The following is a 27432-nucleotide window of genomic DNA, read 5'->3' as shown; positions in this document are numbered from 1 at the left end:
CTATCAACAAAAGGTTTCCGTAGAGTTTGGATAATAAAACCGTTTTATTAAAGAATTGCTTTAGAAAAAATCAGAAAGTCTCGATTTTCTGGAATGTTTCATCCCAAATTATATTACTCCGAAACCTATATAATTAGAATCCTCGTGGAAAAATACGTCATTTCTGAAGATAAGGTCCAAAAAATCCTTAGATTGAAGAAGATATCGCGAAAAAGTTGATTTTAAAGATCTCTGAAAAGTCATTCAAAAAAAAAACACCGACATATAAGTTCTTATTAAAAATAATTTCCTTAAGGACCCTTTTAACTACCCAGGAGTACCTTATCGGGGAAAACTTCGTCGGGGAAAATTTTCGTCGGGGAAAAAAATTCGTCACTTGCTGGTAGTTGGTAAACGCATTAAGGCCGGGGAAGAACATTCGTCACTTGGCCAAAATTTCGTCACTTTTCCCCGACGAAGTTTTCCCCGATAAGGTAGTTTCAATATTCTGAGTGGTTAATATCTTATGCCTTATACGTACCATTGCTCTACAGGTCGTTGATACTGTTGAAAAAGAGAAGGAAAACCGCCAGAAAGATTCTCTCTCCCTCCACTTCCCAGTGATCGCAATTTTTGAAGAATCTTTGTTGTAGAGGATTCTATGACAATAAAACCCTTATCCTATGAAAACGATGCTAAAACTGTTCATAAATATTTCTTCATCTCATCTGAGCTTATGTGGTTATCACCTTCAACTTAGACTTGATTAAGAAAGTTATAATTAAAAAATTGTAGATTCAGTTGATGGATGGAATTTGATTCTTTGAAGAAGCTGGTACTTTTTCTTGAGATGGTTATTTCAAAACACGGCAATAAGACACGACGCTATTTGTACAGATGTAAGATCCTTGGGAGCACTTTCTATTAATACTGTATTCACGAGTCAAATCAATTTAAAATGTATTGCCTTTCTTTCGAGTATTTGAAGATTATCAGCATGTATTATCATATACATCACAAAATCATATAACATGGATGTTAAAATCTTTCACACATGCCAAAATATATTTCCTAGGCAGACCAGCAAAGTCCAGTTTGATTTGTAATGCTAATTCTTAAATTCAAAGCGAAGACGAAGTGAAATGATAAGACACTATTTGTTTCGTTTTTTTTTTGCTGTAACACTCCTTTAAAAAAATGGGATAAAAATAAGCACACTTGAAAAGTCGGCATGAAACTAGACTCCCTCAAAACAAAACAAAATGTCTGTATTTAGAACAAGACCATAGACTTCACACATTGTCAATGTGTCTTGTTGATTAAAAGATTTTTCTCTTCGCAAAATTTCATGGGGTTGATCGTCAGGCCATTTCCACAGTCCACAAATTGTTCGATAGAAATGATGTAAATTGGAAAAGTCCAACGTCCAAATGTCGAAGAAGGCCATTTGGTGGCACCTCGGTCGAGGAGAAAATGAGAGGCTCCGTTTGACCACACTCAATCATCCATGAAATGGACAACCCTCTGTCAATCTCCTTCAACGCCTCCCATTACAACGAACCCCCATTCATCAATCAATTTTGCTGAACATAAAAAAATGCAACATAAGATAAAACAGGTCATCAACGCGGAAATTCCTTTCCCGAACATTACAAAAGATGAATGAAATCTCCGTCCGGGGGAAGGGTCATAAAGATGTTAAGGGTATGTTAAAATTTAGAAACTTTCCAAGTTCAAAAATGGATTTGATTTTTGTAGGAAACTTTGAAACTTTCTGATTTCAATTCTAATTCGATCTAAAACAGCTAAAACTTTCACAGCCAGGGGATCTATTGGTTGGGTGAAAAACAAAATGATATGAAAAGATATGAAGAAAGCATGCTGCTTACCAATCCTCAGTCTCTTTGTTAGCTGGCCAGTAGACTTTGAAACAGTATTCATTCCGCGCAAACGAACCCTAAGAAAGTGGAGCAAACAGTCACAGTCAAATTCAAAATCTACCGGGGAATATAACTCGTACATATCGTAGGATTGTTTGTGTTGTGTCAGGTTCTTTTAGAAACACATTTCACAACTGATCACATGATAAGCACATAGGATATACTTTTTTATTTCACAAGCCTCTAGGCATCTCTGTTTATGAAGTTAAGTGGAAACGAGTGGATGCTTTACTATGATAGACGTGTGAAAGTATTGCTCTTACAGAGAAGTGGATTACACCCTCGAGATTTGGTCAGTTCCTTGACAAACAGTGGCGCGTGGTACTTCATCGCCCGCTTCTTTGCTTGAAAAGAATGCTTTAACCTATTCATATCTTGTTAAGGTCATTTTAAACTCGTCTCCAAACGGAATGAAATACATTTCGTTTCTCATACCACTTAATAAGGAGTGACGAGACAGTGAAGCACTAAAAGAAATCTAATTGTCCAGAATGAATGAACAACAAATTGAATGAAAGGAGAAAATAACTTACAGGGTTGACAAAGTTTGTGCCACAATGTGAAATGTTATACGCGTCAAATTTATCAGCACAAATGACCTGAAGAAAAATAAATATGGTGAATCAAATTCCACAAAGGAAGGTGATGAAAGATTTATTGCTAGACCATGAAGTACCAAACCTTCGTAGGTAAATGGGCTTACTTTTAATATTGTCGCTAAGAGATTGGATTTTAAAGCGCAGAATGAAAGGATTGCTATCTTAATGGAAGATTCGATGAATGTCGAAAGTTCGAAGAAAATGATGTCTGTAAATCAAAGAGAGCTCACTAACAAAATTCGAAAGTTTGGCAAAACACCGTGCGTTAGCTTCCATCTTTATGGAGTCATAGTGGCATGGCAGGTTGCCCCCCCTTGAAAATTTAAAAAGATTCCCCCCCCCCTAAGATTTCATGAAAATCCCCTCTAAATTGTTTGTGTGTTTGTACTTTTTGCTGCTTCTACTCTCGGGTACCTAATAGCCCCCCCCCCCCGCGCTAATTAATTTTTGGGAAAATGTTTTTGAAAGTTCCCCTCTTTTGTCCTAATTCTGGTGTATTAGCCTCCTTTCCAAAAAATTTCCACCCAGGACATTTTTATTCCAACCCCCCCGCCCCCGGCTTATTAGGTACCCGAGAGTGTTCAAGTTATCTTCGTAAATACAATGAAAAAATGAAAAAAACTTCCACAGAATGAAATGGATAAGTTTTTTTATGTAAAGAATAAAAAGTTAATGTCACAACTTGAAATGTTAATTTTTTTGCGTAACAAATGAAGAAAAATAAAAGTCTCCCGCAGAATATTCCCCCCCCCGACTTTTAAGCAATTATCCCCCAAGGATTTTCGAAAAAGGATTTCCCCCACCCTTTTCCAATTTTCTGACAAAAAATCGTTTTAAAGGGGAAGTGACATGAGATGGAGAGCATACCGTATCGGGTAAAGGGTATAGTCGCATGACGTAATCATATGCCCAATATCTTGGTCGTGTTGCCAGTGGCAACGGACACAGATGAGCTTGCGATGCGATGGTCTTCACGAACTAAAGAAAAAAAGCAAAAAAGCATTTGTACGAATACGCGATGTCATTTAACAAATATCTAAAAAACAATAAACGTTACGATGAATATCAGATTGTTTGAGATCTTTAGTCTTTTACTTACGGCACTCAGCAAATCCCATGACTCCAAGTCAAATTCAAGTAACAAGTTTTGAATAATATAAAGGAGTTTAATTGGATCAAAATATATTGAGCAGTAACTCAGGATCATAGTAGGGTTTCGAAAGGCAAAAATTGCAGACAATCTGATATCCTTTCGAAAGCGAGGGTTTTCGATACAAATACAGAATCAGTAGGTTGGTTCAATTCCAAGAAATTTAATTATTTGACGGGCCTACCACCTACTACTCGTTTATTGTCATCAAACGTTTTACTTAATCACGCGGCACTTTATGTCATATAATATAGTAACGTGTTATATTTTACTTTAGCAAAGTCTATTTCTGAAATGATGTATTTTAATAGTTATAGGGTATAGACAAAACGCCTTTTATTAGAAAGAGGATAGTCTAACTTAAATTTTGAGGTATAGCTTTTTAAGTTGGGTAAAGTATTTCTCAAGTTATAAGCTTTTGAAGTTAAAATTCACTTTTCGAAAAGTGTAAAAAAACGTCAAAAATGGGTAATTAAAATGTTGTGACAATAGACAGTGTTGTCGCGGCATTTTGAGAAAGAGAGATTTTTTTCCATACATCACACTCTTCACAGATAGATTCTCTCAAAAATTCACCAAAATAAAATTTTTCAATGTGTTTTACAAAATTCCCCCTCCCGCTCTGGTATGTTTTATTACCCAGTGGAAACATTAATGACATCGTTAAAAACGTGCACATCAGAACAAAAGAGAAAGAGAGAGATAGAAAAAAAGAGAAAAAATTTAATTACCTGTTTTTGATGCATTTTTGCTCTTTTTGATAAGTAATTTTCAAATAGCAATATCTCAAAAAGTTTTGTTTCAAATTTAATGAATGATACCTCAAAATTTAAGTTATACTATCCTCTTTCTAATAAAAGTGGTTTTGAGTTTCAAAAAGACTTTGCTCGGTCCCAGTGGCTCACCAAACGTCCAAAGTTTTTTCTGACGCACCCGGTAAAGGAATGCACTCGCTTGTAAAATCATTCTAATACACCTTTCCCGGGGTGTTGTTTGGGATTTTATGTTTGAGTGTTTCCCTATATAACTAAGATAGAACTAGAAATAGAATTACATAATAGCCAGAAAAAGTTCCCGAAAAAGCACTCCATGGCTCCATGCATGCTCCACATCCACGGTTCGGGTCAAAGTCCCAATTTTTGACCAGGTTTTGATATTTTAAAAGTTGACGGAAGGGCGCTATAAGACCGTAAAGGACCCGTACGGGACTGTGAATGACCCCCTCCCCTAGCGCCGGACTGGGTAGGTCTCACGACTTGAAACTTTCTGGAGACGTCAAGCATATCGAAGGGGGGAAGCATGCCAAATTTCATCACTCCACCGTTACCGGTCGCCGGGCTACGGGCCGCGCAAGGTACGCTGCAGGACGTCCCCGTACGGACGATTGCTTGGTCGTACCGGCGTTTTTAGCCGGTCAAATTTTCTGTGAGATATAATTAATCTAGTTCTATCTTAGTTATATCTAAGGGAAACACTCAAACATAAAATCCCAAACACCACCCCGGGAAAGGTGTATTAGAATGACTTCACAAGCGAGTGCATTCCTTTATATACGAAAAAACAGCCAATGAGATGAGGTAGTAGCCAATTGCTGATTATAGGTGATTATGGGTGATTATGGATGATTATGTACATAGATATACCCTCAGGGGTTATAAAAGAGAAAGATTATTATTATAACTAGTCATAGCTTTCACTAAATGCCCCCACATAAAGATCATGTCATGCAGTTATAAAGCTTTAATGCTTTAAAGATTAAACATTAAAAAATAATCAGGAATAATTGATTGATTTAATTATTGATTGATTGATTGATTGATTGATTGATTGATTGATTGATTGATTGATTGATTGATTGATTGATTGATTGATTGATTGATTGATTGATTGACTCATTTATATGGACATATGCAGTGAATAAATCCACAAGGTAACCAATCAGAAATAGCTTGCTTTTTTTTTATTGGCTGCTATATTTCAACATTTTTCTATTGCTACTTTGCCTAATAAACAATTAGTCAAGAGGATACTACGTATAAAATTTATCAAAAAGTTCTGCGCCATCTTAAGTTGGGTGAAATAGAAACTCACTTATCCTAGTTAAGGCCCGGGCTCCACTAGCGTACGCTGTGATTGCACTTCTCAAGCAAAATCTTCTATGTTGTTGGTCAAAAGAAAAGTAAAGGAATGCCATTGTGGTTCATTCAGACGTACAGTCGAGAAAAGTTAAATTGCGCCGATTATAAATGTCGCACTATTTATATATCCACGTGACCCTACTGGTCATGTGGTCAAACTGTCAATCATAATTTCTATTCCACGACACGCCTAAATTTCTTTTCAAGTGCAGAGTCCTTTTTCATGATGCAATCTTTTCTCCAAGCTGATCGCAGCGCAGACAATGAAGAGACGTGCCTTCAGGAAGCTAAACTTTTTGAGTTTATAGCTAGCGATATACTTTCCCTTTATGGTGTTTCTGTATGACTGTCTGTGTACCTAGTCTAACCACCGTTAAATGCCTTCGGGAAGGTCTCTCCTAACTTAGAAAGCCAGAATTTGGAGCTATTTCACCAAACCACTGGAGCGTAAGTTATTTAGGCTATCACAACTGCATGAAAAAGTTTAACGTGCGCATGTAAAGTTTAACGAGTAAACAAACTTTTTTCAGGTTTTTGAAAAAGATTTACCACACTGAAAAGACGTAAAAACACTCTAAGTGAGGTAAATTATTTTGAAGAGCAAGAAAAAGTCAACCACGTTTGGATATTCAACTTTACATATGCGTACATTCATCTTTTTTGTACTTTGCCGGTTGTTTTACTAAAGTTAAGAAGGACTTTCTCGAGTTACGACCATATGATGGTATTTAAAGCTCAAGAAGCCCTATAAACAATAAGTATATGTAATCACATGATAACGAGTGCAATTCGAATATAATTGCACGAGTGATTTTTTTGTTATTAATTTTCCGAGTCCGAAAGGACGAGGAAAATTCGAAACAAAAAAAATCACGAGTGCAATTTTCGAATTGTACGAGTTATTATGTGATTACGAGCTAATCGCACAATGGCTTTCACTACTTTTTCCCAGTTAGGAAAGTGAATTACAGAAATTACACTAAGAGTTTTATATTTTTCTCTTCTCTTTGTGTCTTTCTTTTATTATTGTTGATAAAATTTCTTTCTCACAAAATAAATTTCGAATGCAATCAAAACGTTCGATGCAAAAAAAAAGTAAAAAAAACATTAAAATCAATTTTGTAAACATTGGCGCGGCATTGAAGAGTGTGATTAACGATTAATTGCTCTCTACAGGATGCAATTAACGATTAATTGCTCTCTTTGAGGGCGTGCCAAATAAGAAAAAATAACCCATCGTGCGATTAAGGTAGTTATCAATAAAATGACAGACAAAAATAAATTAGAGTTTGAACAAAAATATCAAATGTACATTTGAAAACTTAAGCAAATTTCTTTAAAGATTCTGGAAAAAGAATTGAAATCATTGCTGAAGTGAACTTCTGACTAAATTACAGTAGTTAGAATTCAGTTTCAAAAACAAGAAACAAAATTTGACATACAAAACACTTTTTCTAGTCAATGAATCAGCTCAGCATCATCATAACCAGTCTGCCATTTTGTTTGTTTTGATTTGCACAAGTAATATTGTAATTCGTGTTATATCATACACTGTTTTGATTTGCATTTATAACACTCGCTTCAGCTTTTCAAAGCTAAATCAAAACTAAAATTGTAATATGTAATAATGATAATACCATATAACGTAATATGAAAATATGTATACTACCGTCCCGGAAAAAACCGAACATTTACGGAAGAGACTAACTACGGAAATGCTTACGCGACAACAACAACAAAACAATTCGCAAATTTTTGAGATTCCAGTCCAATATCTATGCGTGAAACTATGAGTGCCTCCTCGTCGCTACGCTCCTGCGGGGGCAATAAAATAATATATAATAAAAAATCATATTCCGCGGAATAGCTATTACAAAAAATAAAAAAAAATAAAACAAGTGATACTTTTATGGACCTACCCGGTTGTGCATTTAACATATTTATAATTGATATCTATGTGACGTGACCATGAAACAATCATTCAGAACACAAATATTGACGATCTATTAAAATTAGTCATTTGTTTCTTATTAAAAAAAATTTAGAAACCAAAATTTCATGCTCTTGAAATATTCTTTTATATTCAAGACTTCGTGAGCAAAAAAAACATCCATCTCGTCAAAAAATTGAGTAATTTGGCTAAGAACATTAATGTATGCTTATTAATAGTGATTCTTATAGATAAAGATGCGTTTTTTGAGCTGAAAAATTCTTTTTTTACAAAAATCTACTTGAGCCATCTTTTACTTACTTTCATGCAAAAAATCACGATCCAATATTTCGCAAAAAAACTCTTTTTTTGATCGTTTTTTAGCTGAAATTTACCCCCCAAATTTTTTTTCAAAAATCGAGCTCCGTCACATTCGAGGGTTATAGTTATGCATCTTTTGTGCAAAAAATCATAAGAAGAAGAAAGAGCCAATCGAGAAAAGCTAATACCTAAGTAATTCATAATGTGCTTATAAAAAAATATTGAATTTGGCCAGTTTTTTTTTATAAAAACACGCCAAGCAACCAAAATTTCATGTCTAAACACACATATTCTTCAAAAATAAGCCCTCATGAGCAAAAAAACATCTATCTCATAAAAAAAATTGATTAATTTGACTAAGAACATTGATGTATGCTTGTTAATAGTGATTCTTATAGATAAACATGCGTTTTTTGAGCCAACAAAATTTTTTTGCGAAAATCTGCTTGAGCTATCTTTTACCTATGATGGTACCCTACTTTCATGCAAAAAATCAGAAAAAATTAATGATCCAATTTTTCACCAAGTCCAAAAAACCCATTTTTTTAGCCGTTTTTTGGCCCAAATTTGCCCAAAAATTTTTTTTTTCGAAAATCGGGCTCCGTCACATTCGAGGGTTTATAGTTACACATCTTTGTGCAAAAAATCAGAAAAAACTAATGAGCCAATCTCGAGAAAAGTTGGTAACGAACGAACAAACGAACGAACGGACGAACAGAGGTTAATTTATAGGACCTCCACCGGGGTAGGTCCAAAAAAATAAAAAAAATCATATTCCGGCCGGAACAGCTATTCCGGTTCCGGCATTCCGGCATTCCGCCGTTCTGCGTTTTGTCTCCACCCTTAATTTACAGTTGTTGGGTTTAAAAAGTAATAACTTTCATGTTTAAAAAGTACTCAATTATTTTTATCTACACTATCTTGTGTTTTATAATAGAAACGATTTCTGTCATTTTTTTGTGCTGATACCGACAAAATGAGAAATGAAAAAAATCTTTTAAGCTGATGTTGACCGCGATAAATAATATATCATTGGTAATACCTTTTACTGCGTGGAAAATGTTATGAAAAGATGCATCATGATAATGCCTTAAGCTGATTTTCTCTCGTAAAAGAGAGAAACAGATTTAGGGAATTAATCCTTCTGTATCTTCGATCAAATATAAAGTAGATTTAGCATTTTAAATAGCATGGAGGCATTATCATATTAATTGGACAAGAAATGAAAACAGCAGGACAAATAACTCTATAGGTAACAAAACCACCATTCTTATAATTAATCCACGGAATGGCTGCCAAGCGATGAACTCGTTGAACTGATAATTAATCAGGCATAATTTGGCAGGAAACATTATACATTATAATTGATCATGAAGGCAAATATGAACATTTTTGCGAAACACCTTGATCAGCGAAACATGCGAAGAAGGAAGCGAAACGCTCGCCAAATCTCGTGTGAGCATCATTCCTAATTTTTTTCATAATAACTTCCCACACGAAATGCAGATAAAGCACGATCAATATTTATCTTCGTTAAAGAAGGGAAAGATAATCTACTTTCGTTTGCGGAGGCGTTCTTTCAGCAGAATACGAAATGACATGATTAACTAGTACTAATGCTGGAAATGAAATGAATATATTACAGCAAGGAAATAATCATTTAAGTTTTTTTATTACATTGCATTTTTTGGTAATGGTGAATAGCGAGAAGGGAATGCTTTGTTAGCATTCAAAGTCGGAGCCACAGAGAGAATGATAGTTAAACGAGCTTTTGACAATAATGAGAAATCAATTGTGTGAGTATGAGAGATAATACAACGGAATTTTTGATTGAAGTGTTCCTTTTCTTTTCAAACACACTGTATTTCGGTACATCCTTTATTGATTAACGTCTTTTTAAAAGGGTATTGCGTCTTTTTGTAACAGAACACTTTCATTTAGATAGATGTAGGGAAATAGGTTATTCTATCAAATGATTTGTCCCCCACCATATCACCCTTGTTGCCAAGATAAGATGTACAAACTTACATGATTAGGGATGTTTGTGAGGTCATCGGGCAGGTGGATGCTATTACGACACATCTTGTTTATCAAATCTTCGCGGAAAATGGTAAACTCTTGTGAACAATATTGCAACCTAAAATTCGATGATTCAAAGTTTCAGAAATCAAGACTAAAGACTTAAGTTCCCTCACACAAATTTGCTTAAAATTAGCATTACGAGAGTGTAAAAAATGTCCTTCCCCTTTATGTGGAATGGAATACATACCTGCATGGATTGCTCAGGAAGTCACAAAACGGGATCTTATTCCGAATTTCTTCAGTGATGAATTTTGAAATAGGTGGCCGTGGCAGGATATTTCCTGGTCCAGGATCTTGCGGTCCAGGTACGAACAAAAATCGACTGCTCTCAATGATCGAAGGAAACATATTGATCAAATTGGCTGAAAAGTATAAACACTAAGAGTTTTGGTTGTTTTAGCCTCTTAGCTGGGAACCCTTGGCTTAATAAGTCACTCTCAGCGCAATCAAAAAGAATCTGAATTTAAACGAAGTGTTATAAATACATAGGGGTGAATTATTGAAACATGATGGAAGCACGAAAATTCCCCGAATCAAGAACTTTACCCACCTAATTCTTTGAATCCGTTCTTCAAGACGGTTTGATGTTTGCTTCCGTACGGTTGTGATAGAAAGTTTCCACAAATGATGAATGCTGTAGGTGGCATTTGCGAATAACCGCTCAACAAAACTTTGAATTTAGACATCACCTTCAAGAAGAACAAGTGATACTTTTATGGACCTACCTGGTTATGCATTTAACACATATAATTGATATTTACGTGAGCGTGACCATTAAACAATCATTCAGAACACAAATAGTGACGATCTATTAAAATTAGTCGTTTGTTTCTTATAAAAAAACGTTAAGAAACCAAAATTTCATGCTCTTGAAATATTCTTTCATATTCAAGAATTTGTGGGCAAAAAAAACATCCATCTCATCAAAAAATTGAGTAATTAGGCTAAGAACATTGATGTATAATGATTCTTATAGATAAACATGCGTTTTTTAAACCAACAACATTTTTTTGAAAAAATCTGCTTGAGCCATCTTTTACCTATGATGGTACCCTACTTTCATGCAAAAAATCAGAAAAAGTTTAAAATGATCCAATTTTTCACAAAGTCCAAAAAACTCGTTTTTTAGCCGTTTTTTGGCCCAAAATTTTTTTCTCCCAAAATTCGAGCTCCGTCACATTCGAGGGTTTAAAGTTATGCATCTTTGTGCAAAAAATCATAAAGAATCAAAAAGCCAATCTCGAGAAAAGCTAATACCTAAGTAATTGATAATGTGCTTATAAATAAATATCGAATTTGGCCAGTTTTTTTATGAAAACACGCCAAGAAACCAAAATTTCATGTCGAAACACACACATTCTTCAAAAGTAAGCTCTCATGAGCAAAAAAAACATCTATCTCATAAAGAAATTGAGTAATTTAACTAAGAACATTGGTGTACGCTTAATAATAGTGATTCTTATAGATAAACATGCGTTTTTTGAGCCAACAAAATTTTTTTGAAAATATCTGCTTGAGCCATCTTTTACCTATGATGGTACCCTACTTTCATGCAAAAAATCAGAAAAAGTTAACGATCCAATTTTTCACAAAGTCCAAAAAACCCGTTTTTTAGCCGTTTTTTGGCCCAAATTTGCCCCAAAAATTTTTTTTTAGAAAATCAGGCTTCGTCACATTCGAGGGTTTATAGTTACACATCTTTGTGCAAAAAATCAGAAAAAACTAATGAGCCAATCACGAGGAAAGCTAATAACGAACGAACGGACGAACGGACAAAGGTTAATTTATAGGACCTCCACCCCACCGGGGTAGGTCCAAAAATCAAGTAAAAAGGTGGTAGCTACAGGCTAATAACATGCAAATTTTTGTCCTGGGACAAATATAAGAGAAGTTTTATCACATAACAGAAAACTTTCACGTTCGTTAGTCGAAAAGATACTCGAAAATGATGGAGTCGTCATGGAAAAGAAATTTCCACGACAACTGGTAAAAGATCTTATACCAAAGCTAGCAAGTCCGGTAAATGCATTGAAATCAACATAAAAGGAACGAGCGTTCTGTTTTCGCAAAGCAAGGAAATCTCAAAATGTACAAGAAATCGAATTAAAAAAACAAACTAATAAGAATTTTACATTACACCTAGAATTTATATTTCCAGTGAGTCATAACAATAATGCCAAAGAAGAGGATGTTGGAAAGTTAGAAGACAAAAAGTCATTTTTGCTCGATTGTGTAATACTTGTAGCTTTAAATAAATCTCCCTGATTAAAAGTATAAAGATATCTGTTCAATATAAATTTCCACAAGGTAAATAAACAAAAATAAAAAAATAAAAACTCTAAAGAGTAGCATCGTGGTAGTATGGACTTAAAGTCTATTCACGATAAGTGTGCACTCTTTTTTCTTTTACCTATAACTTTTGAAGGAATTCTTCAATCTTTATAAATTTGGTATCATTGGAAAGATATTAGTGAGTGGAACAATTTGAAATAAAAAAATCTTAAAAAAAATTCTAAAAATGAAGATGAAAATGAAGAAGAAAAAAATTAAGATCTTGTAGAAAAGTGCTATAACTTTCATTTTCACTGGAGAGATTCTTTGATCTTAGGAGATAATCACTGTGAAGAAATTTTATTAAAATATTTATTCAATATAAAGTTATGATACAAAGTTCATAAGTGATTGACCCCAAAAAACAGCAAAAAACTGCAGAAAACAGCGTTTTTAGACTTCAATCAGCTTATAACTTTGTTTGATATCTTTTGACTGAATGATTATTTTTGAGAATTTTTTTCACAGTGATGACGTTCGATGATTAAGGACTCACTTCAGTGAAAATGATAGTTATAGCACTTTTCTACAAGATCTTCATTTTTTTCTTCTTCATTTTCATCTTCATTTTTACAATCTTTTTAAAGTTTTTTTTATTTCAAATTATTCCACTCACTAATATCTTTCCAATGCTACCAAATTTATAAAGATTGAAGAATTCCTTCAAAAGTTATAGGTAAAAGAAAAAAGAGTGCACACTTATCGTGAATAGACTTTAATAACATAGCGGACATAGGGTATTACAGTGTAAACTAAGAAACTTATGAAATGCAAAATTTCACATATCATGTTTTGGTTTGGTTGAAAAATGCTTTTATCTTATTTAAAATTCAAAAATATATTTCAAGTTTTCTCTGTGTTTTTCAGTGTCTTTTGGTTTCTAAAAGGGTATTTCATACAAGGCTTTTGAGCTAAAAATAATTTGATGAGTTTTAATAGATCCTTCTAGAATTTTTCAACATACATACCCTTAGAAAAAAGACTCAATCACGAGGTCATAAAAACAATAACACAATGATGTGTAGTTAACAAGAAATTGTACTATTATAATAAAGAGTTGACACAATATCTTTGTTTCAAACTCAGAGTTTCATGGTGCACAGGCACCAATCTTCAGTGAAATGAGATAACGTTAGAAAATAAAATACAATATGTTGTCTTCAAAAAATATTTATGACGTCACATTTGAACGTCATCAGGTGGTTCAAAGATATCAAGCTGAAATTTTCGTCTGTGGCAATAATTTCTGATCTCTTATTCAGTAAGTTCTTGCCAGGATAGTTCGCGATCTCGAATTTCTCGGCAAGACACAAATTGCATCGTTTGGTATCTGGAGTGAATGCTTTGGATTTGCGAATGGTTCGCCAGGATACGGTTGGTTCGCCGTTTAGGTCTTTGATACGCCATACTTCAGCGGATAAAGCTGTGTTGTTGCGGTATCTTTCTAGGTTAAAGTTTGACTTGTGGCTGGTGAATCTTTTTTTAAACGTACTTTCACAAAGTCCAATGTATTTCCTCTCTCCGTAGTTTAGTAAATCGCTGGTGACTGTTGCTTCGTAAACGATACTTTTTACCAGGCAGTTCTGCTGCATGGGACATAGCTGTCTCTGTGTACAGTTACAGGTCTGGTTTTCGTTTGTGTTTTCGTTGGTAGACAAAACTTTTTTGTTATGCATGTTGATTATCGATTTCATATTTGGCATACAACTGTAGCTGACCTTTATACTGTTCTTGTTAAAGATTCTGTTGAATTTGTGTCCTCTGGGGAAGTGCTTTTTGACAAGATTCAGGAATTGTCGACCGATATCTGTTGCAACGTTGTTATTGAACGGTGGATTGAACCATATGATGTTTCTTTTTCTGTTTTATGTCGACGATTGTTGTTTTGTTTAGGCGTGTACTCGAATTTATGGTTGTGCCCGGATCGTTTCAGGGCGTCTTCGTAATACGGGACGGTTGCGTTGAATATATCTTCGTTTGAAGATAAATTTGATAGCCTGTTCTGGATAGACAGTGGAATCTGTTTGAGGATGACTGGTGGATGATTTGATTGTACATGTACGTAACTCAGCTCGTTGTTTGGTTTGTGGTACGGTCGGTAGCAGCCGCTGTTTAAATCAAGCGTTACATCCAGATAGTCTACCGTTTTCATGTTGCATTGGATGACTATTTCGAGATCATATTTTTGAAATACTTTTTGGAAGTCTTTCTTGATTTTCTCGCCTTGCTGCCCGTTTTTGTTTTTTTGTACACCCAGTCCATCGTCACGGTAAAGTCCGATGTCACTCCTTTTGTATCTTACTGGTAGGTTGGCTAGGATAAAGCAACCGACAAGTTCACAAATTTCGGCCCCGTCGTACGCGCCCATGGTAACGTCGAACAGTTCGTCTCCCTTTTTCAACCAGCTTTTACCTTTGTTGAACAACAGCGATTTACGGGCATGGTGAATTATCTCTTTGTCCTTCTGGTCGATTTGTACGTGTTTCTCGGCGAATTTCATTGCCTTTTTCAACAGTTTCTCTTTGATCGAAGGGTAGAAGTCTTTTACGTCAAACATCATGAATGTATATTTATCTTTTTCATTGATGTTTTTGAACCAGTCGATTACTTCTCCCGTACTTTTCCATTGGTTAAGGTTGAGTGCTACACGTAATTTCTGGTTGATCTTTTCAAGATAGAAACAAGATAGAAATTGTACTATTATAGACTTTTTGATCGTTAGGATGTCCTAACTAAAAGTGGCACTGTAAAAAATTCCATTTTCACAAAAATATCACTAATTTATAATTCACTACATTCTCTAGTTTTCACACATTCGTGCAATCAAAAAAGCAAATCATGCAATGACTTCAAACCCCTTGAATGCAAATTTTAACAAATATCGCCCAATCAAATCACCGCCAAAATTTCAAAAAATGACCATTCGCCAAACTAAATCCCTGCCAAATTTAACAAAAAGAATATTGTGTAAAAAATAACAACTTTTTAGTATATTTTATAGTAATTTTTACCCATTTAAGTGTCTCAAAATCAGCATTTCACCAAATTGAATCCCGCTAAACTTTATGAAATTGATCTATCGTCAAATTAGCTAAATCCCCGTCAAAATTCGTATTTTGGCCAATTGCCAAATTAAATCCTTGCCAAAATTTATCCAATTAACGTATACTTTAGGCTTAGAAACTTTCGCGAGCAGAAACTTTCACGATTTTCGCGAATTTTGGCCCTTTTCACGAAAGTAAATGTCTTTAAAAATTCTAGGAAGGGCCATTCGCGAAAGTTTATGCTCGCGAAAAATTCTTGACAAAATAGAAAATTTGTAAAACTTCAAACTTTGAATAAAATGTAACTTTTATGGCACTTTTTAGCCTGCTAAAAGACTAATAAGTCAAAGGACAAATGTTTCAAGCCAACCCAAGAAGTATTTGTGTCTCTAAGCCATTTTTTCATGTGAAAATTCTCAATTTTACGTCTTGATTCGCGCAAGTTTATGCTAGCGAAAAATATTTTTCCGTTAAATTCGCGAAAGTAAATATCGTGAATTTCGCGATTTTTCGTCCTCGCGAAAGTTTCTGCTCGCGAAAGTTTGTACGCCTAAAGTATTCTAAGGCGGCGATCACAAATATCTCCATTTCACTTCGCCAGTAACACTCCCAATAGTTTTGAGGAAAATGCTTCTAAAGTGCTTATTTTTTTGGGAATTGAAGTGTTTGAACTGAATAATGACCACCAGCACCAGTGAATGACCAGTGAATTTGAAATTTTCTACTCCTGACTGAAAAAGATTCAAAATATAATCGAAGCGTGTATAGACCCGTTTCAATGTTTTGATTTTTCGCGTTTGTATGCGCATGCGCCAAAATAGTTACGGTTTTTCAGAGGCATAAAACACGAAGCGCCCGCTGGAAAAAGGCAGTTTTGACTTTATTATTCAAAATCTCTTCATCAGAATTTCATGAAATTTTAGTATAAGAATCCTATATAGTTATTAGATAACATATTAAAATTTCTATTCAAAATTCCTTCCAGATCCTGAGAAAATTGACATAAACTGCGTGCCTCCAGCTAGTGTTGTTGTCTTTTTTTGCCTCTGAAAGTCGGGCCGTTTTGCGGGTCGTAACGAGCCGATATAAACATGTGACGTCACATGAAACGGGCCTATTATTAGTGAACAAAACATTCACAATTTGACCCCGTTCTTTGTGTTGCATTGTACGTACATAATAAGCGTTTGCTTGATCTCAAACCACAATAAAGTCTTTCTAATGTCATGTTGAATAATAAGGAAACTCCTTCAAATATTTGTCCGTTCTTCAAGCAGCGTACCCCCTCAACGAATGTTACTGACCACAATCACCTGGCAATATTCGACGGCGTATGATCTTTTTCGTAGTAAAAGCGTTACTCGAATAGTTGAACAGTGTAAAGTATTGGCTGACAACGTGACTAAAAATCATTGTTTGAATGTTGTTTTATTTAAATCTGACTTGACTGTTACAGATATTTACTTGACAAGTCATAAAAATAGTTTAATAATAAGGATGGTTACTCCAATCAATTATCACAAAAATGTACCATGAAGTTTGGATACCACAGTATACCATTTATCGAAAATTTCAGTTGACAGCCACATCAGCAAATAGAGGATAGGACAGCTCTCACGTCTCCCAGAGGAAGTGGTAAATAGCCTCAATGATGATACTTGAGAAACATTTCTCATAGTGTGAACAGCAGCAAAGTCATTACATGCAAAAGATGCCTCCAGCTTAAAAAATCAGCAGGTTTCTGCCTTGACAAAAATCGCCATCTTTGTTTATGTTTTGCAAGTGTGCAAAACAACGGCACAAAACAGACACCTTGCACTTGATTGGATATTCAAACTCGATATAATTATTTTAGTAACACTTTTACTTTTTTGCGGAACGACCGTTTTGAGGGCGCGAAGCGCCCGAATAGGGAGTGTAGCATCCTTTCTCTAGATCTGCGCGTGGCGTAAAAAAATCTGTATATGTACGAAAATTTCTGAAAATGAGCCGGTGGGATGGCGAAATATCGACTTTGCTTCGTGTTGGATGGGGTTAAAATTAGTTTAGCACTATTTGAAGTATTTGTTTCATAAATTACTTATTTTAATAGAATATAATCTATGTTTTGAGTATTATAATGTAAGATCTTTTATGAAAATTGCAACTTTTGTACAAATAATAGTAATAGTACCAAAACTTTATCTCCTTTGCTTTTTTCCCGCTTCTTTCCAGATGTCTGGGCCCCAGTCTTTTTTTTCTGCGTTTCATTTTCAAAACAACAAAGATGGCCCTGAAAACCAACGAATCTCTTCGGTTTTTGAGGTGCATGCATTAACTTTTGGACTGATTTATGGCCCATTGAAAGGTAAATCTTCATTTTTTTTTCACCTTTATAGTTTCAACTACCTTTGGAATGTTACATTAGTACTTTTTCTTTGTGTTGACTTTTTTGTATTAAATTGGATTTCATCTCACAAAACAAAATGTTTTTTTCTCGGCCATGTGTTTCATGGATATCATATGCATATGGCCATGTTTTCTTTCCACAGGCTTATTTTTATTCATATGGGTCGTGTGTTTATTTCATTTTACTCTAACTATAATTATTTTCATCTCTTCTGTCTTCAGGGTTCAGGTGAAGGAGCTTGATTGATGTGATGGCATGGGTGACTTTTTTAACTACCGATCGGCCGACTGGCTGAATCAGCAGTGTTTCAGAGTTTTGGTGGGTGAACGTGCACAACAAAGAAGCAGCATAAAACCAAAATATACATAGTATTATGACTGTATGAACAGATTGCATTGTGATTGATGGAGAATAATAAAATGGTCCTATCCTGCTGAATATAAATTGTGCCAGTTCCATGTTATTCCGTGCAATGTTTACGAGACAAAAGAGAAGACTGTACTGGAAAGCAGAATCAAAATGATAATTACTAGTTGCTATTTTCGTCTTTGAAGATTTCTTCAATATTTATTCGATAATGGAATCATTTTGATTTGGCTTGATTGATTGTTGATTCCTCCATTATCGCTTGCTGACTCTCGAGAGATTTTTGTTTAACATTGGAGCTTGATCATCATCAATTAGAATAATGCCGATTTATATTTGTACGATAAAGTGATAACAAAAGCATGATTGATGACTTTAGCCCAAAAGACAACTTAAATGATAAAAGTACCTGTATGTTACTTTTGATGCTAGCTCGAATATATTTTCAAACAAGATATCTTTCACAAAAAAGTGTTTTTTACTGGCGAATCAACTTATATTTTCATAAACTCTTTGACGTGAGATTGTAGATAACGCTTGTTATTATTACCGCCTAATAAAAAGTAATGGCATTACTTAGATATATATACTTATATGAATTATAGAAGTTTTTTAATTTTATTCTGCAAGGCAAGGTTCTTGAAAAAATTAGTTTGGACTGGTTTGGATTGATTTTATAAATGAAACATTGGGAACATCTTTTTGCCGAACACACAATATCGCAAAAATAGACTCACAAAAAGACAAAATTTCATCACGCAAAAAATCTCACTAGTCTTGATAAGTTACTTTACTGGAAATTATTGCTAGGCTGCTGATTCCTTTTCGGAAAATTGATACTACATTTGAAGTGAATGATATCATAAAGAGGTAGCACATTTTGAGAGATTGTATACCTAGGTTCTAATGGCTGAAAAGCTCAAGATCATCTTTCAAACTACGCACTATTTTCTTTTAAATTTTGAAGGGAAATGTATAATATAATTTTTGAATTGTTGATAAATTTGTCTTTGTAAAAGTTTTACAGAGAGCTAAGTAATGGTTTCAAAAACTCACAAAAAGATGGGATAGAAGTCTTTCAATTTATTCAGATAAACTACCAGCCTAAAGCCTAATGTAATATCTTTGTTGTTGGTCATTCAGCCATTGCACAAGAAACATGTGTGTTCTTTTTTGTCACTTACACTATTTTTTATAAGAACCAGTAAATTTTTTTAAAGGTTTGGCTGTCCTTTTTTGCACTTTGAGCCTGAAATTGTTTTTGAATTGCTCAAAACCCGGCGTATTTAATTTTTGAGCCTCGTATTGTTCTTATAAAATTCTTATAAAAAAGAAAGAGTTGAGTTGGAAAACATTATCAATAAAAGTTTGACTTATAAAAATAATTTGTTAGTGTCGAAATTTCTTCGCTTTGCGAAAACGGAACGGTCGTTTAAAGGGGTTTTATGTTGATTTAAAAATATGTATATTTCTATAAAAAAACGACAAAAACAGAAGCAAAGTTTTACTAAAATTTAATATCCAATAAAATTTACAAGGTAGATATTTCTTTTCGCTGGCTAAGCAGGTGCCATTCTTCAATACAAAGCAAAGTCGACATTTTGTGTTGGAGGTAGCAGTTTTGGGGACATTTTTCCGAACGTATATACAAAATTACTTCCCGCGTACGCAGATCTTGCCAAAGGATTATTCCGCAATAATAAATGGAATCTTGCTGTTAACATAGATGCTAACTGAATCTATATATTACTAGCCGTAATGTGTGTGTCATTTTGTCGGTGTGTTATACTTTCGTTTTCGCAAGCAATGTTTTGTTCTCGATTGACAGATCGGATAGAGCCTGGTTTAGACTTTGTTTTGAAATTTAAGGCCCATCTACATTTAGTAATTTTAATTTCTGCCCAGCTTTGCCCGATCCTGTTTTTCTCTTTTCTTTTGTTTGAAATGTTTTCGAATGTATTTAACGATCGTATTTATTAATGACATTCGAATTCCTTTCAAAACAAAACAAGTTTCTTTTATAGAAAAGAAAATTTCAAATGTAAATCAAAACATAAAAATAAAAAAGTTTGTCGAACAATAACAGCATTCAAAGGGCGATGAAAAGCAAGAGAAGAAATTAGTCCATCTCTTTCTTCATATAAAAACATTGAAGTCGTTGATGTTGTTAAAAGCTGTGTACGTCATTTCACATGTTTAAATTCGAAAATTTATGACAAGAGTTTAAAAATAGCAATTTAGAATTGACTTATTTATCTTTTTAAAAATCTGATAAAAACAAAGTTGCACTATTCTTTGTGGCTTTCCTGCTTTTCCCTGAAGAATTGTCATTTCTACATTTCACTCCTCTTTAACATGACATTTTCTCAAATTGTCGAAAACTGGACGGCGTATTTAAAGGCAATAGCGCTATACTTATAGTAGGGGTCGGATTTGGTGGTACTTCCATGGTATACTCTGAAATACATGCTGATGTCAGCCCGAAAGCTGATTGGCTTAACCGACAGTTATACGCGGTTTAAGAGTATAGCTAAAACTTTGTTATGTTTTCAACAGTAAACGAAAGTGAACGAAGACAAAATGTAAACAAAAAGATTGCAAAGGAGTTTTCGAATAAATTCACAATAGAATGTCTTCATTTAAAAATAGAAGCACTCGATTTCATTCAAAAAGAAAAAGACATTCTTTTTTTCTTTCAGTTTTATGTAAGTCTTTTTGTGTTGTTGTTGAACATTATAGCAAATTATATTCACTTTTTCGAATAAATTTTTTGGAATAAAATCACTTTTGGTTTTTGTTATGATCCAGCACTCCTAAATACTCCTCCGTATGGATGTTTTTGCCAATGCTAGATCAGCATTTCATAAATATACCATGCGTCGTTCCCTTTAATGCGAGCGAAGCGAGAAAAAGATCTTCGGGGGAGGGTTAGAGTCAAACTTTGAAGATATCTTTTTATTCATTTGATCGTTTTTTTAAGCCAGCTTCAACATCCAAAGGACTTTTAATGCGTTCAGCTACAGCTTAACCGGCGTGCGACGCCGGGTACCGGCTAGTTTATATTAATGAAACTGTGACAATTGAATATTTTTATTTTGAAAATTTTGAGTAGAAGTACTTTTGAATTGATTACAGATTTTAAATCCCAAAGAAGCTGAACGAAAGTGACTTTTAAAAAAATTTACGATCGATAAATTATCGACGTGGAAATTCAAGTTCGCCATGTCAAGTTTTTTTTCTCATAATTATATCATAAGCTGTATATAATTGCTGTGAGTCAGCGGGAAAGATTCTACATGCTTTTAAAATCGCAAACCGTATTGTAAAGAAAGCTCCAAGATGTGATTCAGTAATGACCAGCTCTTTCATCGCAAGCTTAAACTACTTTAATGGGATAAAGTTTCGCGGGGACTTAATTTCGCAGATGAGGAGTTCCCTGATTTTTCGCTTAATTTCGCGGGTCAGGATTAAATCTAATTTTTCTAAAGTGATTCCAAATTTTGTCATGAATGCTGAATCCTTCGAGGAGACCTTACCTTAGGTTGATCCAGCCAAAGATCGGAAAGAAAAACGAACATGTGACTTTGGTAGCCGTCATCATCCTCCAAAGCTTTCATCTTGTCCTGAAAAACGAAATTATTCAGTCTATTCCCTGCTCCTCAACGCTCAACGCTGAAATGTATTGAAAAATTTCCTAAGTACGCGGGACGTATATTAAATATTGTCAAAAATTAATGAACCAAAAATTTCAGAAACTATTACAAAGTTAACTCTTATCTAAACATCTAAACCAAAGCTGAAAGGTTAGCGGCCCTGTTGTGTAAAAGGACTTACCGAATTAGCAACGCAAATAGGTGAGGGTCCACCGAAGAAATTGATATTGCCAAAAAGGTTCCTGTAAGACAAAATCGCGTTTATTGTTCAAAACATAAGTAGTTTTTTTTTCGGCCAACGAAAAACAGAATACCGCAACTTAAGAGGGGGGAGATACGGGATAAGATGAAGATATTAAACTGGCATTAAAATACCTCGATATGTTGGCTGGTTCTGGTGGTGGAAAACCGAGGGCGGTGACGTGAAATATTTGATCGTCATATTTTCCTACAAAGTAACACAAGGAAGGAATTAATTTGCAATATTTCGCCTGAATTAACGTCTAAGAGAGGCCCCAAGCTGTATCTCTCTTCACCATGAATTCTTTGGTTTCAAATTCACAGGCAGCATCCAGGGCGTTTCTAATGTTGATTTATAATGATATATCCTCTCATATTGCATGCCTTAATTGATGAAAATAGAATACCTTCAGCCAGAACAAAGGTGCACTCTGTGAAAATACCTTCATGATAAATGTAAATGATAATGTCAAGGAAAAACTTCCCCTATCCGTTTCAAATGGTAGGAAAATTGGGTGGACACATCCTTTGGAAAGCTTTAGTTCAGATTCAATTCTTTTTTAAGATATCTTCGAATGTATTTAATAGGAAAATGTATTTTCCAATCATTAGGTAGTAAAAACCTAGGGTTATGATCTAAAGACGAAAGTTTTTGGCTATTCTATATATAAAACAACCAATACAGCAGTATGGCAAAAATCAAATTACATCTTAAAGTTTGAGCAGAATAGAAATAAGTTAAAGGGATAGAGGGGGTTAGCATTTTCATTAAGTGAATGAAGAGAATGGTTCATATTTTTTGCACGCTGAACATGTAATTCACCAAAATTTTTGTTTGGCCTTCCCTCTCCAAGATGCATGAATCTCTCCCTCTCTCCCTCTCTCCCTCTCTCGAGAAATCTCTTCGAATTTTAAGTTATTAAACTTTCATACACTTTCCAGAATTCAAAGCTTGCTTAAGTTCAAGAACTAGTTATAGGTCTATTTGTGATATCTTTAATCGCCCTTTTTGTTTCCCAGCTTTTGCTCTTTGGGCGGAATGTCAAATGAAGAAAACTTAGAGAAGACAATTGAATCTTAGAAATCAATCATGAAAAGGATATTGTTGAAGAGAGGTCAAGTTCCACGGCTCCCGTTGGATCTTCTAAGAAGTATTTGCCCTGGAAACAATGAAAGAGAGCCTCGTTTATGATTCGTAATTAAAAAAGACAATAAAGTCGGCGTTAAACATGCCGGTGTAAATAGGTCGATGCAAAGAAAACATCGATCCTGATTTAAGTTGTTATCAAATTATCAGCCAAGCTTTAGAATACCTTGCGAGTTCATTTCATCTTTATTTTTATAGATTTCAGCGGGTATTTACGGCTCTAATTGGGGAATAGCGGATTTGAGCCGGTGTAAAGGAGACTTAAGGTATATAAATTTTAAATTCAACTTCGAGCTTGCCTCTTTTAGATTGGAAAGCATTCCGAGAACAATGATATCACCCAAACTGCTTGAACTTCCCAGTAGATGTTCAATAGGTTTTAGCTGAAAGAGTAAAGTTTTTCTCAGATGAGACTTTTGGAAATGAAAATTCAAAATAGAGGCTTCGTATTGTCTCATGATAAACTCCATATCTGCGAAAATTTCAAATGCTAATTTACAAATCATTTTCTAGGGTAGAAATGAAAAGATTTCGAACAGAAATCTGTAATTTGAAATAGTTTTTCGAGCATTGCTACTTTTGCGAGCTAAAATATCATCATAACCAACAGAAAGTAAACGTTTTTTGTTGCTGTTTTGAAGGAGTTATTCTATAGTGCACCAAGTGACAACCATCATGATAATATTTCTTAAGATCGTAGCTGAGAGAAGGAGAAATGATAATATAGGACTTACAGTAAACTTTGCAGACTTTGCATTACTTGATGCAGCAACTGCTGTAGTAGAAAACAATTCATGATGCAATGCTCTCTGTAAAAGTGCAAAAAATATATCAAGTTGAACGATATCAAAATATGTTATTTACAAATCAAAAAATGCCTAAGGTGCACAACCAAAGAGGGTCACACAATTAAAATGGGGGGTACGGTAACATGTATTTTCAAGTTTAAAATATATCGGACAGGGTTATATATTTCCAGCTATTTCAACATAGTTTTAAAGGTTGAAAGCAGCAAAAAAAGGAAATAAATGAAGTGTTTTAGCGTTTTCCTTAAAACAAGATTTTAGGAATTTCAAAATTGTTATTTGCTATATGGCCAAAGGGCTAAGATAAGGGAACTAATTGTAGCGGGAACTTATTTTCGCGGTGCAAGGGTACTAAATCGGCGCGTTTTGCAGAACTAATTTTCGCGGTTGACACCGCCTTTTTACCAAAATTCTTTCATATTCCTAAGGGTTTTTGAGAATTCTTAGTAAAAATTGCCTTTTGGTTTGCGAAACTAATTTTCGCAGTGGACGCCCAAATACGCGAATATTGGTTCTGCGAAAATTAGTTCCCTTTGGGTATCGTTTTCATTTCTAGGCCAAATAAATTATTTGAATCCGAAACATATAGAAGGGTCACACTTGTAACAAAAACTTCTAGTTCTTCGAAATTGGCGTAGATAACTCAGTAGGCTATCTTGACTTAAAAAGAAGGGAGATTGAAATTGTAGGGGTTGTTGTTTAGCTTAATTGATGGTGGAGTTTAGTGGTGCATGATTTAGATGAATGTTTGACTTATTTTATGGCATCGTAGTAGCTCACAAGAAAAGTCTATGGTTTCTTATGATCGTCCAGGCACGACGCAACGGGTACGGCAGGTACGGCGGCGGCCGCCGTACCAGATTTTCAGAAAAATACCCGAAGTTTTCCTCTTCGTCGGTAAAAATCGCTATAAAATCGCTTAAATTTCCTCATTCGCCGTACCAGATATAAAAAGCTTCCGTCGTGCCTGTCGTCCGTTGACATTTTATAAAAGGGGAAAATAGCTTCCATACTGATTGATCAAATTCCAGTTTTTTAGTCCTTTTTGCATTTTGTCTTGCTAGAACAGGAGTTGATTTGATAAAAAAATCAACATATGCTCTAACTAAATAAGAAGGATTTTTAGAAAGTTGCTGGAAAAAATATTTGACATTACCCTTTTTCCAAAATCTAAAAGCAAGCTTCATAAATTTTTATACCAAAGAATTGTAGAAATCAATTTCTCATTTGAGGAATGCTCAATTTTTGGGAAATTTATAATGATACGTTTTGTCATTATAGTCTAGATCGCGTTTGTAACATGTACATTTCAATGTTTTCCGATGAAGTAATCAGTAGACAATAAAAAGAAAGCAAGTCTTTTTGTCTAAACGTGTTACCAAGAAACTTCCAATATTTTTGGGTAATGGTGCTTCAAAACACACCCCCTTTTATATTCAGGGTGCCTGTAATTTAATCCAGTTTAAAGTTTTCTATGAAAATTAATTCAAAAGTCAAAAATCTCAAATTTTCAAATGTCTCTCACTTCCTCAAAATTCTAAAGGGTCTAAATTCGACACTTCTCGTCAACAGAGGAAGCGATCAGAAAGCTAGCTAAATCTCTTACCTGGTAAAGGATATTGTATTGCTCTACGAACATATCAACCTTTTCATCTGGAGAGCTGAACAGTGTTGCTTTCTTCTTACTCCTGAAGTGTGAAATAAAGTCTACGAATATCATTGTTAGCATAGTAAATTAAATCGAACTAAGGGAAATTTTTCATGACAAAAAAAACATGATGAATTCACGGTCATTTAAAAAAAACTTTTATATGAAAAAGGATAAAGTTGCGATTTACATTCTTTTTGATGACGTTACCGAATTCCACTTGTGAGATTTGTGTAATTTCTTTCAGGGCCGGCGGAAGCGGCGAGTTTCGGGAGACTTCAGCCTCCCCACTTTTTTGCAATTGAATTTATATCTTGTTAAATTAGAAAAGTAACTTACAAAACAAATTTCTTTCGTTCATTACTGTAAACATAATGTGGTACTCTGAAATGAAAATTATATGTCGTGAAGGATTCCTCTCTAAAATAGGTAAAACCATACCATTTCAAATTCAGACTTAAATCTGGGGGTTGGCATTTAGAACGCCATGGGCCATGGGAAATCAAAGCTGGAACCAACAGAAAACAATTAACTCTCGAAAGAGGATTCGAAATTCTCCAGAAAGCTCAACTCCACTTACTTGTAAACATCAATCACATTAAAAGCATCCTCCCTATAAAAAAGGAATTGTATAGATGGTATATGTAGAAAGAGAGCCTTGTGTCAAACAAACTTTATCAATTCTGAATAGGAAAACTCACAATATGCAATCTTCCTTCCAAATAACAAAATTCCGCCTTGGCCCACTAATATTATTAATCAAAAGTAGTTTTTTATGACTCAAGAGAACACTGCTGTATGAATTGATGTAATGAGTAAATTGGCTGATAATACATCGCTCTTTGTAAAATTGCATCTCTGTAATAAAAAGGAGTACTTTAATGCAGGTTCATTTTCTCAATCTTTAGGAAAGTTCTCAGATTTTATAAAACTTATGTTTAAATATTGTTGTGGCTGGCTTTATATTTAGCATTCAATTGTTTTATTTCAACCCTTAAAAGACTTGCAGTTGGCTCACCCTTCAGTATCAACATTTTGAGCACATTCGTTGACAGCTATTTCCACAACATCACGGTCAATAAAATTTGAGTTCACTAAACAGAAAAAAAATTATATATCAGACACAGATAGATAATTCCTGAGAAGAGAAGTTTTACAAAAAGTTTAAGGAATCAAAATATTCTTACGAGGTTGTTTTTGAACAAGTTCTATGATCTTCTCAATCCAGGTTTCAAGTTCATCTGTTTCAACTTCACTGAGAGTTTCAACCAAAAACTTTGATGCTTCACTGAGAAAATAAATTAAAAAATAAAATAAAAATCGAATGGAAGATTTTAGAATTTTAGAAACAGAATTTAGATTCATTGTACTTTTCTGACTACAAAAATAGATTCATCTGTTTATTCAAATGTCAGCAAATCTGGTTCTTCAAAGCCATTTCTATTTTAATTGGTAGTTTAAGGGAGTGAAAATGGTGTGACTATTTCACTCATATATTTTGATGAAAAAAGAAGAAAAATGTCAAACCTTCTCAGGGAAAGGCCATTCAACTTGAAAGAACCAACAATTTTGCTTCGAATTTCACTTCCAACCATTCTAATTAATAGTTTGTTAGTTGTATGGGGTAGTTGTTTTGTTTGATTGTTTTGTGATTTTATAGCTTTTGATG

The 27432-nt window shown here is 34.3% G+C and overlaps 1 protein-coding gene across 1 annotated transcript; it reads right to left on the bottom strand.

Annotated features, from left to right (window-relative positions):
• Positions 1 to 931: 931 nt before the first annotated feature.
• LOC136798109 (DNA polymerase epsilon subunit 2-like) lies at positions 932 to 27432 on the bottom strand. The gene is made up of 20 exons (XM_067054695.1): positions 27291 to 27432; positions 26951 to 27051; positions 26782 to 26857; positions 26344 to 26376; positions 26103 to 26147; positions 25722 to 25803; positions 24044 to 24118; positions 23609 to 23692; positions 23266 to 23322; positions 22570 to 22618; positions 22298 to 22370; positions 22104 to 22164; positions 21806 to 21892; positions 10690 to 10828; positions 10327 to 10501; positions 10086 to 10194; positions 3386 to 3496; positions 2453 to 2518; positions 1869 to 1936; positions 932 to 1562 (listed from the first exon to the last, which is right to left on the bottom strand). Exons 1-20 carry the CDS (start codon positions 27356 to 27358, stop codon positions 1550 to 1552), a joined length of 1572 nt encoding a protein of 523 aa, XP_066910796.1. The 5' UTR covers positions 27359 to 27432; the 3' UTR covers positions 932 to 1549.

The sequence above is a fragment of the Clytia hemisphaerica genome, unplaced genomic scaffold (genome assembly GCF_902728285.1).
Source record: "Clytia hemisphaerica strain Z4C2 unplaced genomic scaffold, Clytia hemisphaerica genome assembly, whole genome shotgun sequence".
Lineage (NCBI taxonomy): Eukaryota > Metazoa > Cnidaria > Hydrozoa > Leptothecata > Clytiidae > Clytia > Clytia hemisphaerica.
Note: the sequence above shows the minus strand (reverse complement) of the source record. Positions and strands in the feature narration are given on the sequence as shown.

What these genes read in the sequence shown, in the direction of transcription:
- LOC136798109 (XM_067054695.1), bottom strand. Translation starts at nt 27,358, where the DNA reads ATGGTTGGAAGTGAAATTCGAAGCAAAATTGTTGGTTCTTTCAAGTTG. An exon ending in CAAAGTCTGCAAAGTTTACT is followed by an intron (nt 23,693 to 24,043) that starts GTAAGTCCTATA and finishes TTACTCTTTCAG; the next exon opens with CTAAAACCTATTGAACATCT. An exon ending in CTATTTGCGTTGCTAATTCG is followed by an intron (nt 21,893 to 22,103) that starts GTAAGTCCTTTT and finishes TTCGTTTTTCAG; the next exon opens with GACAAGATGAAAGCTTTGGA.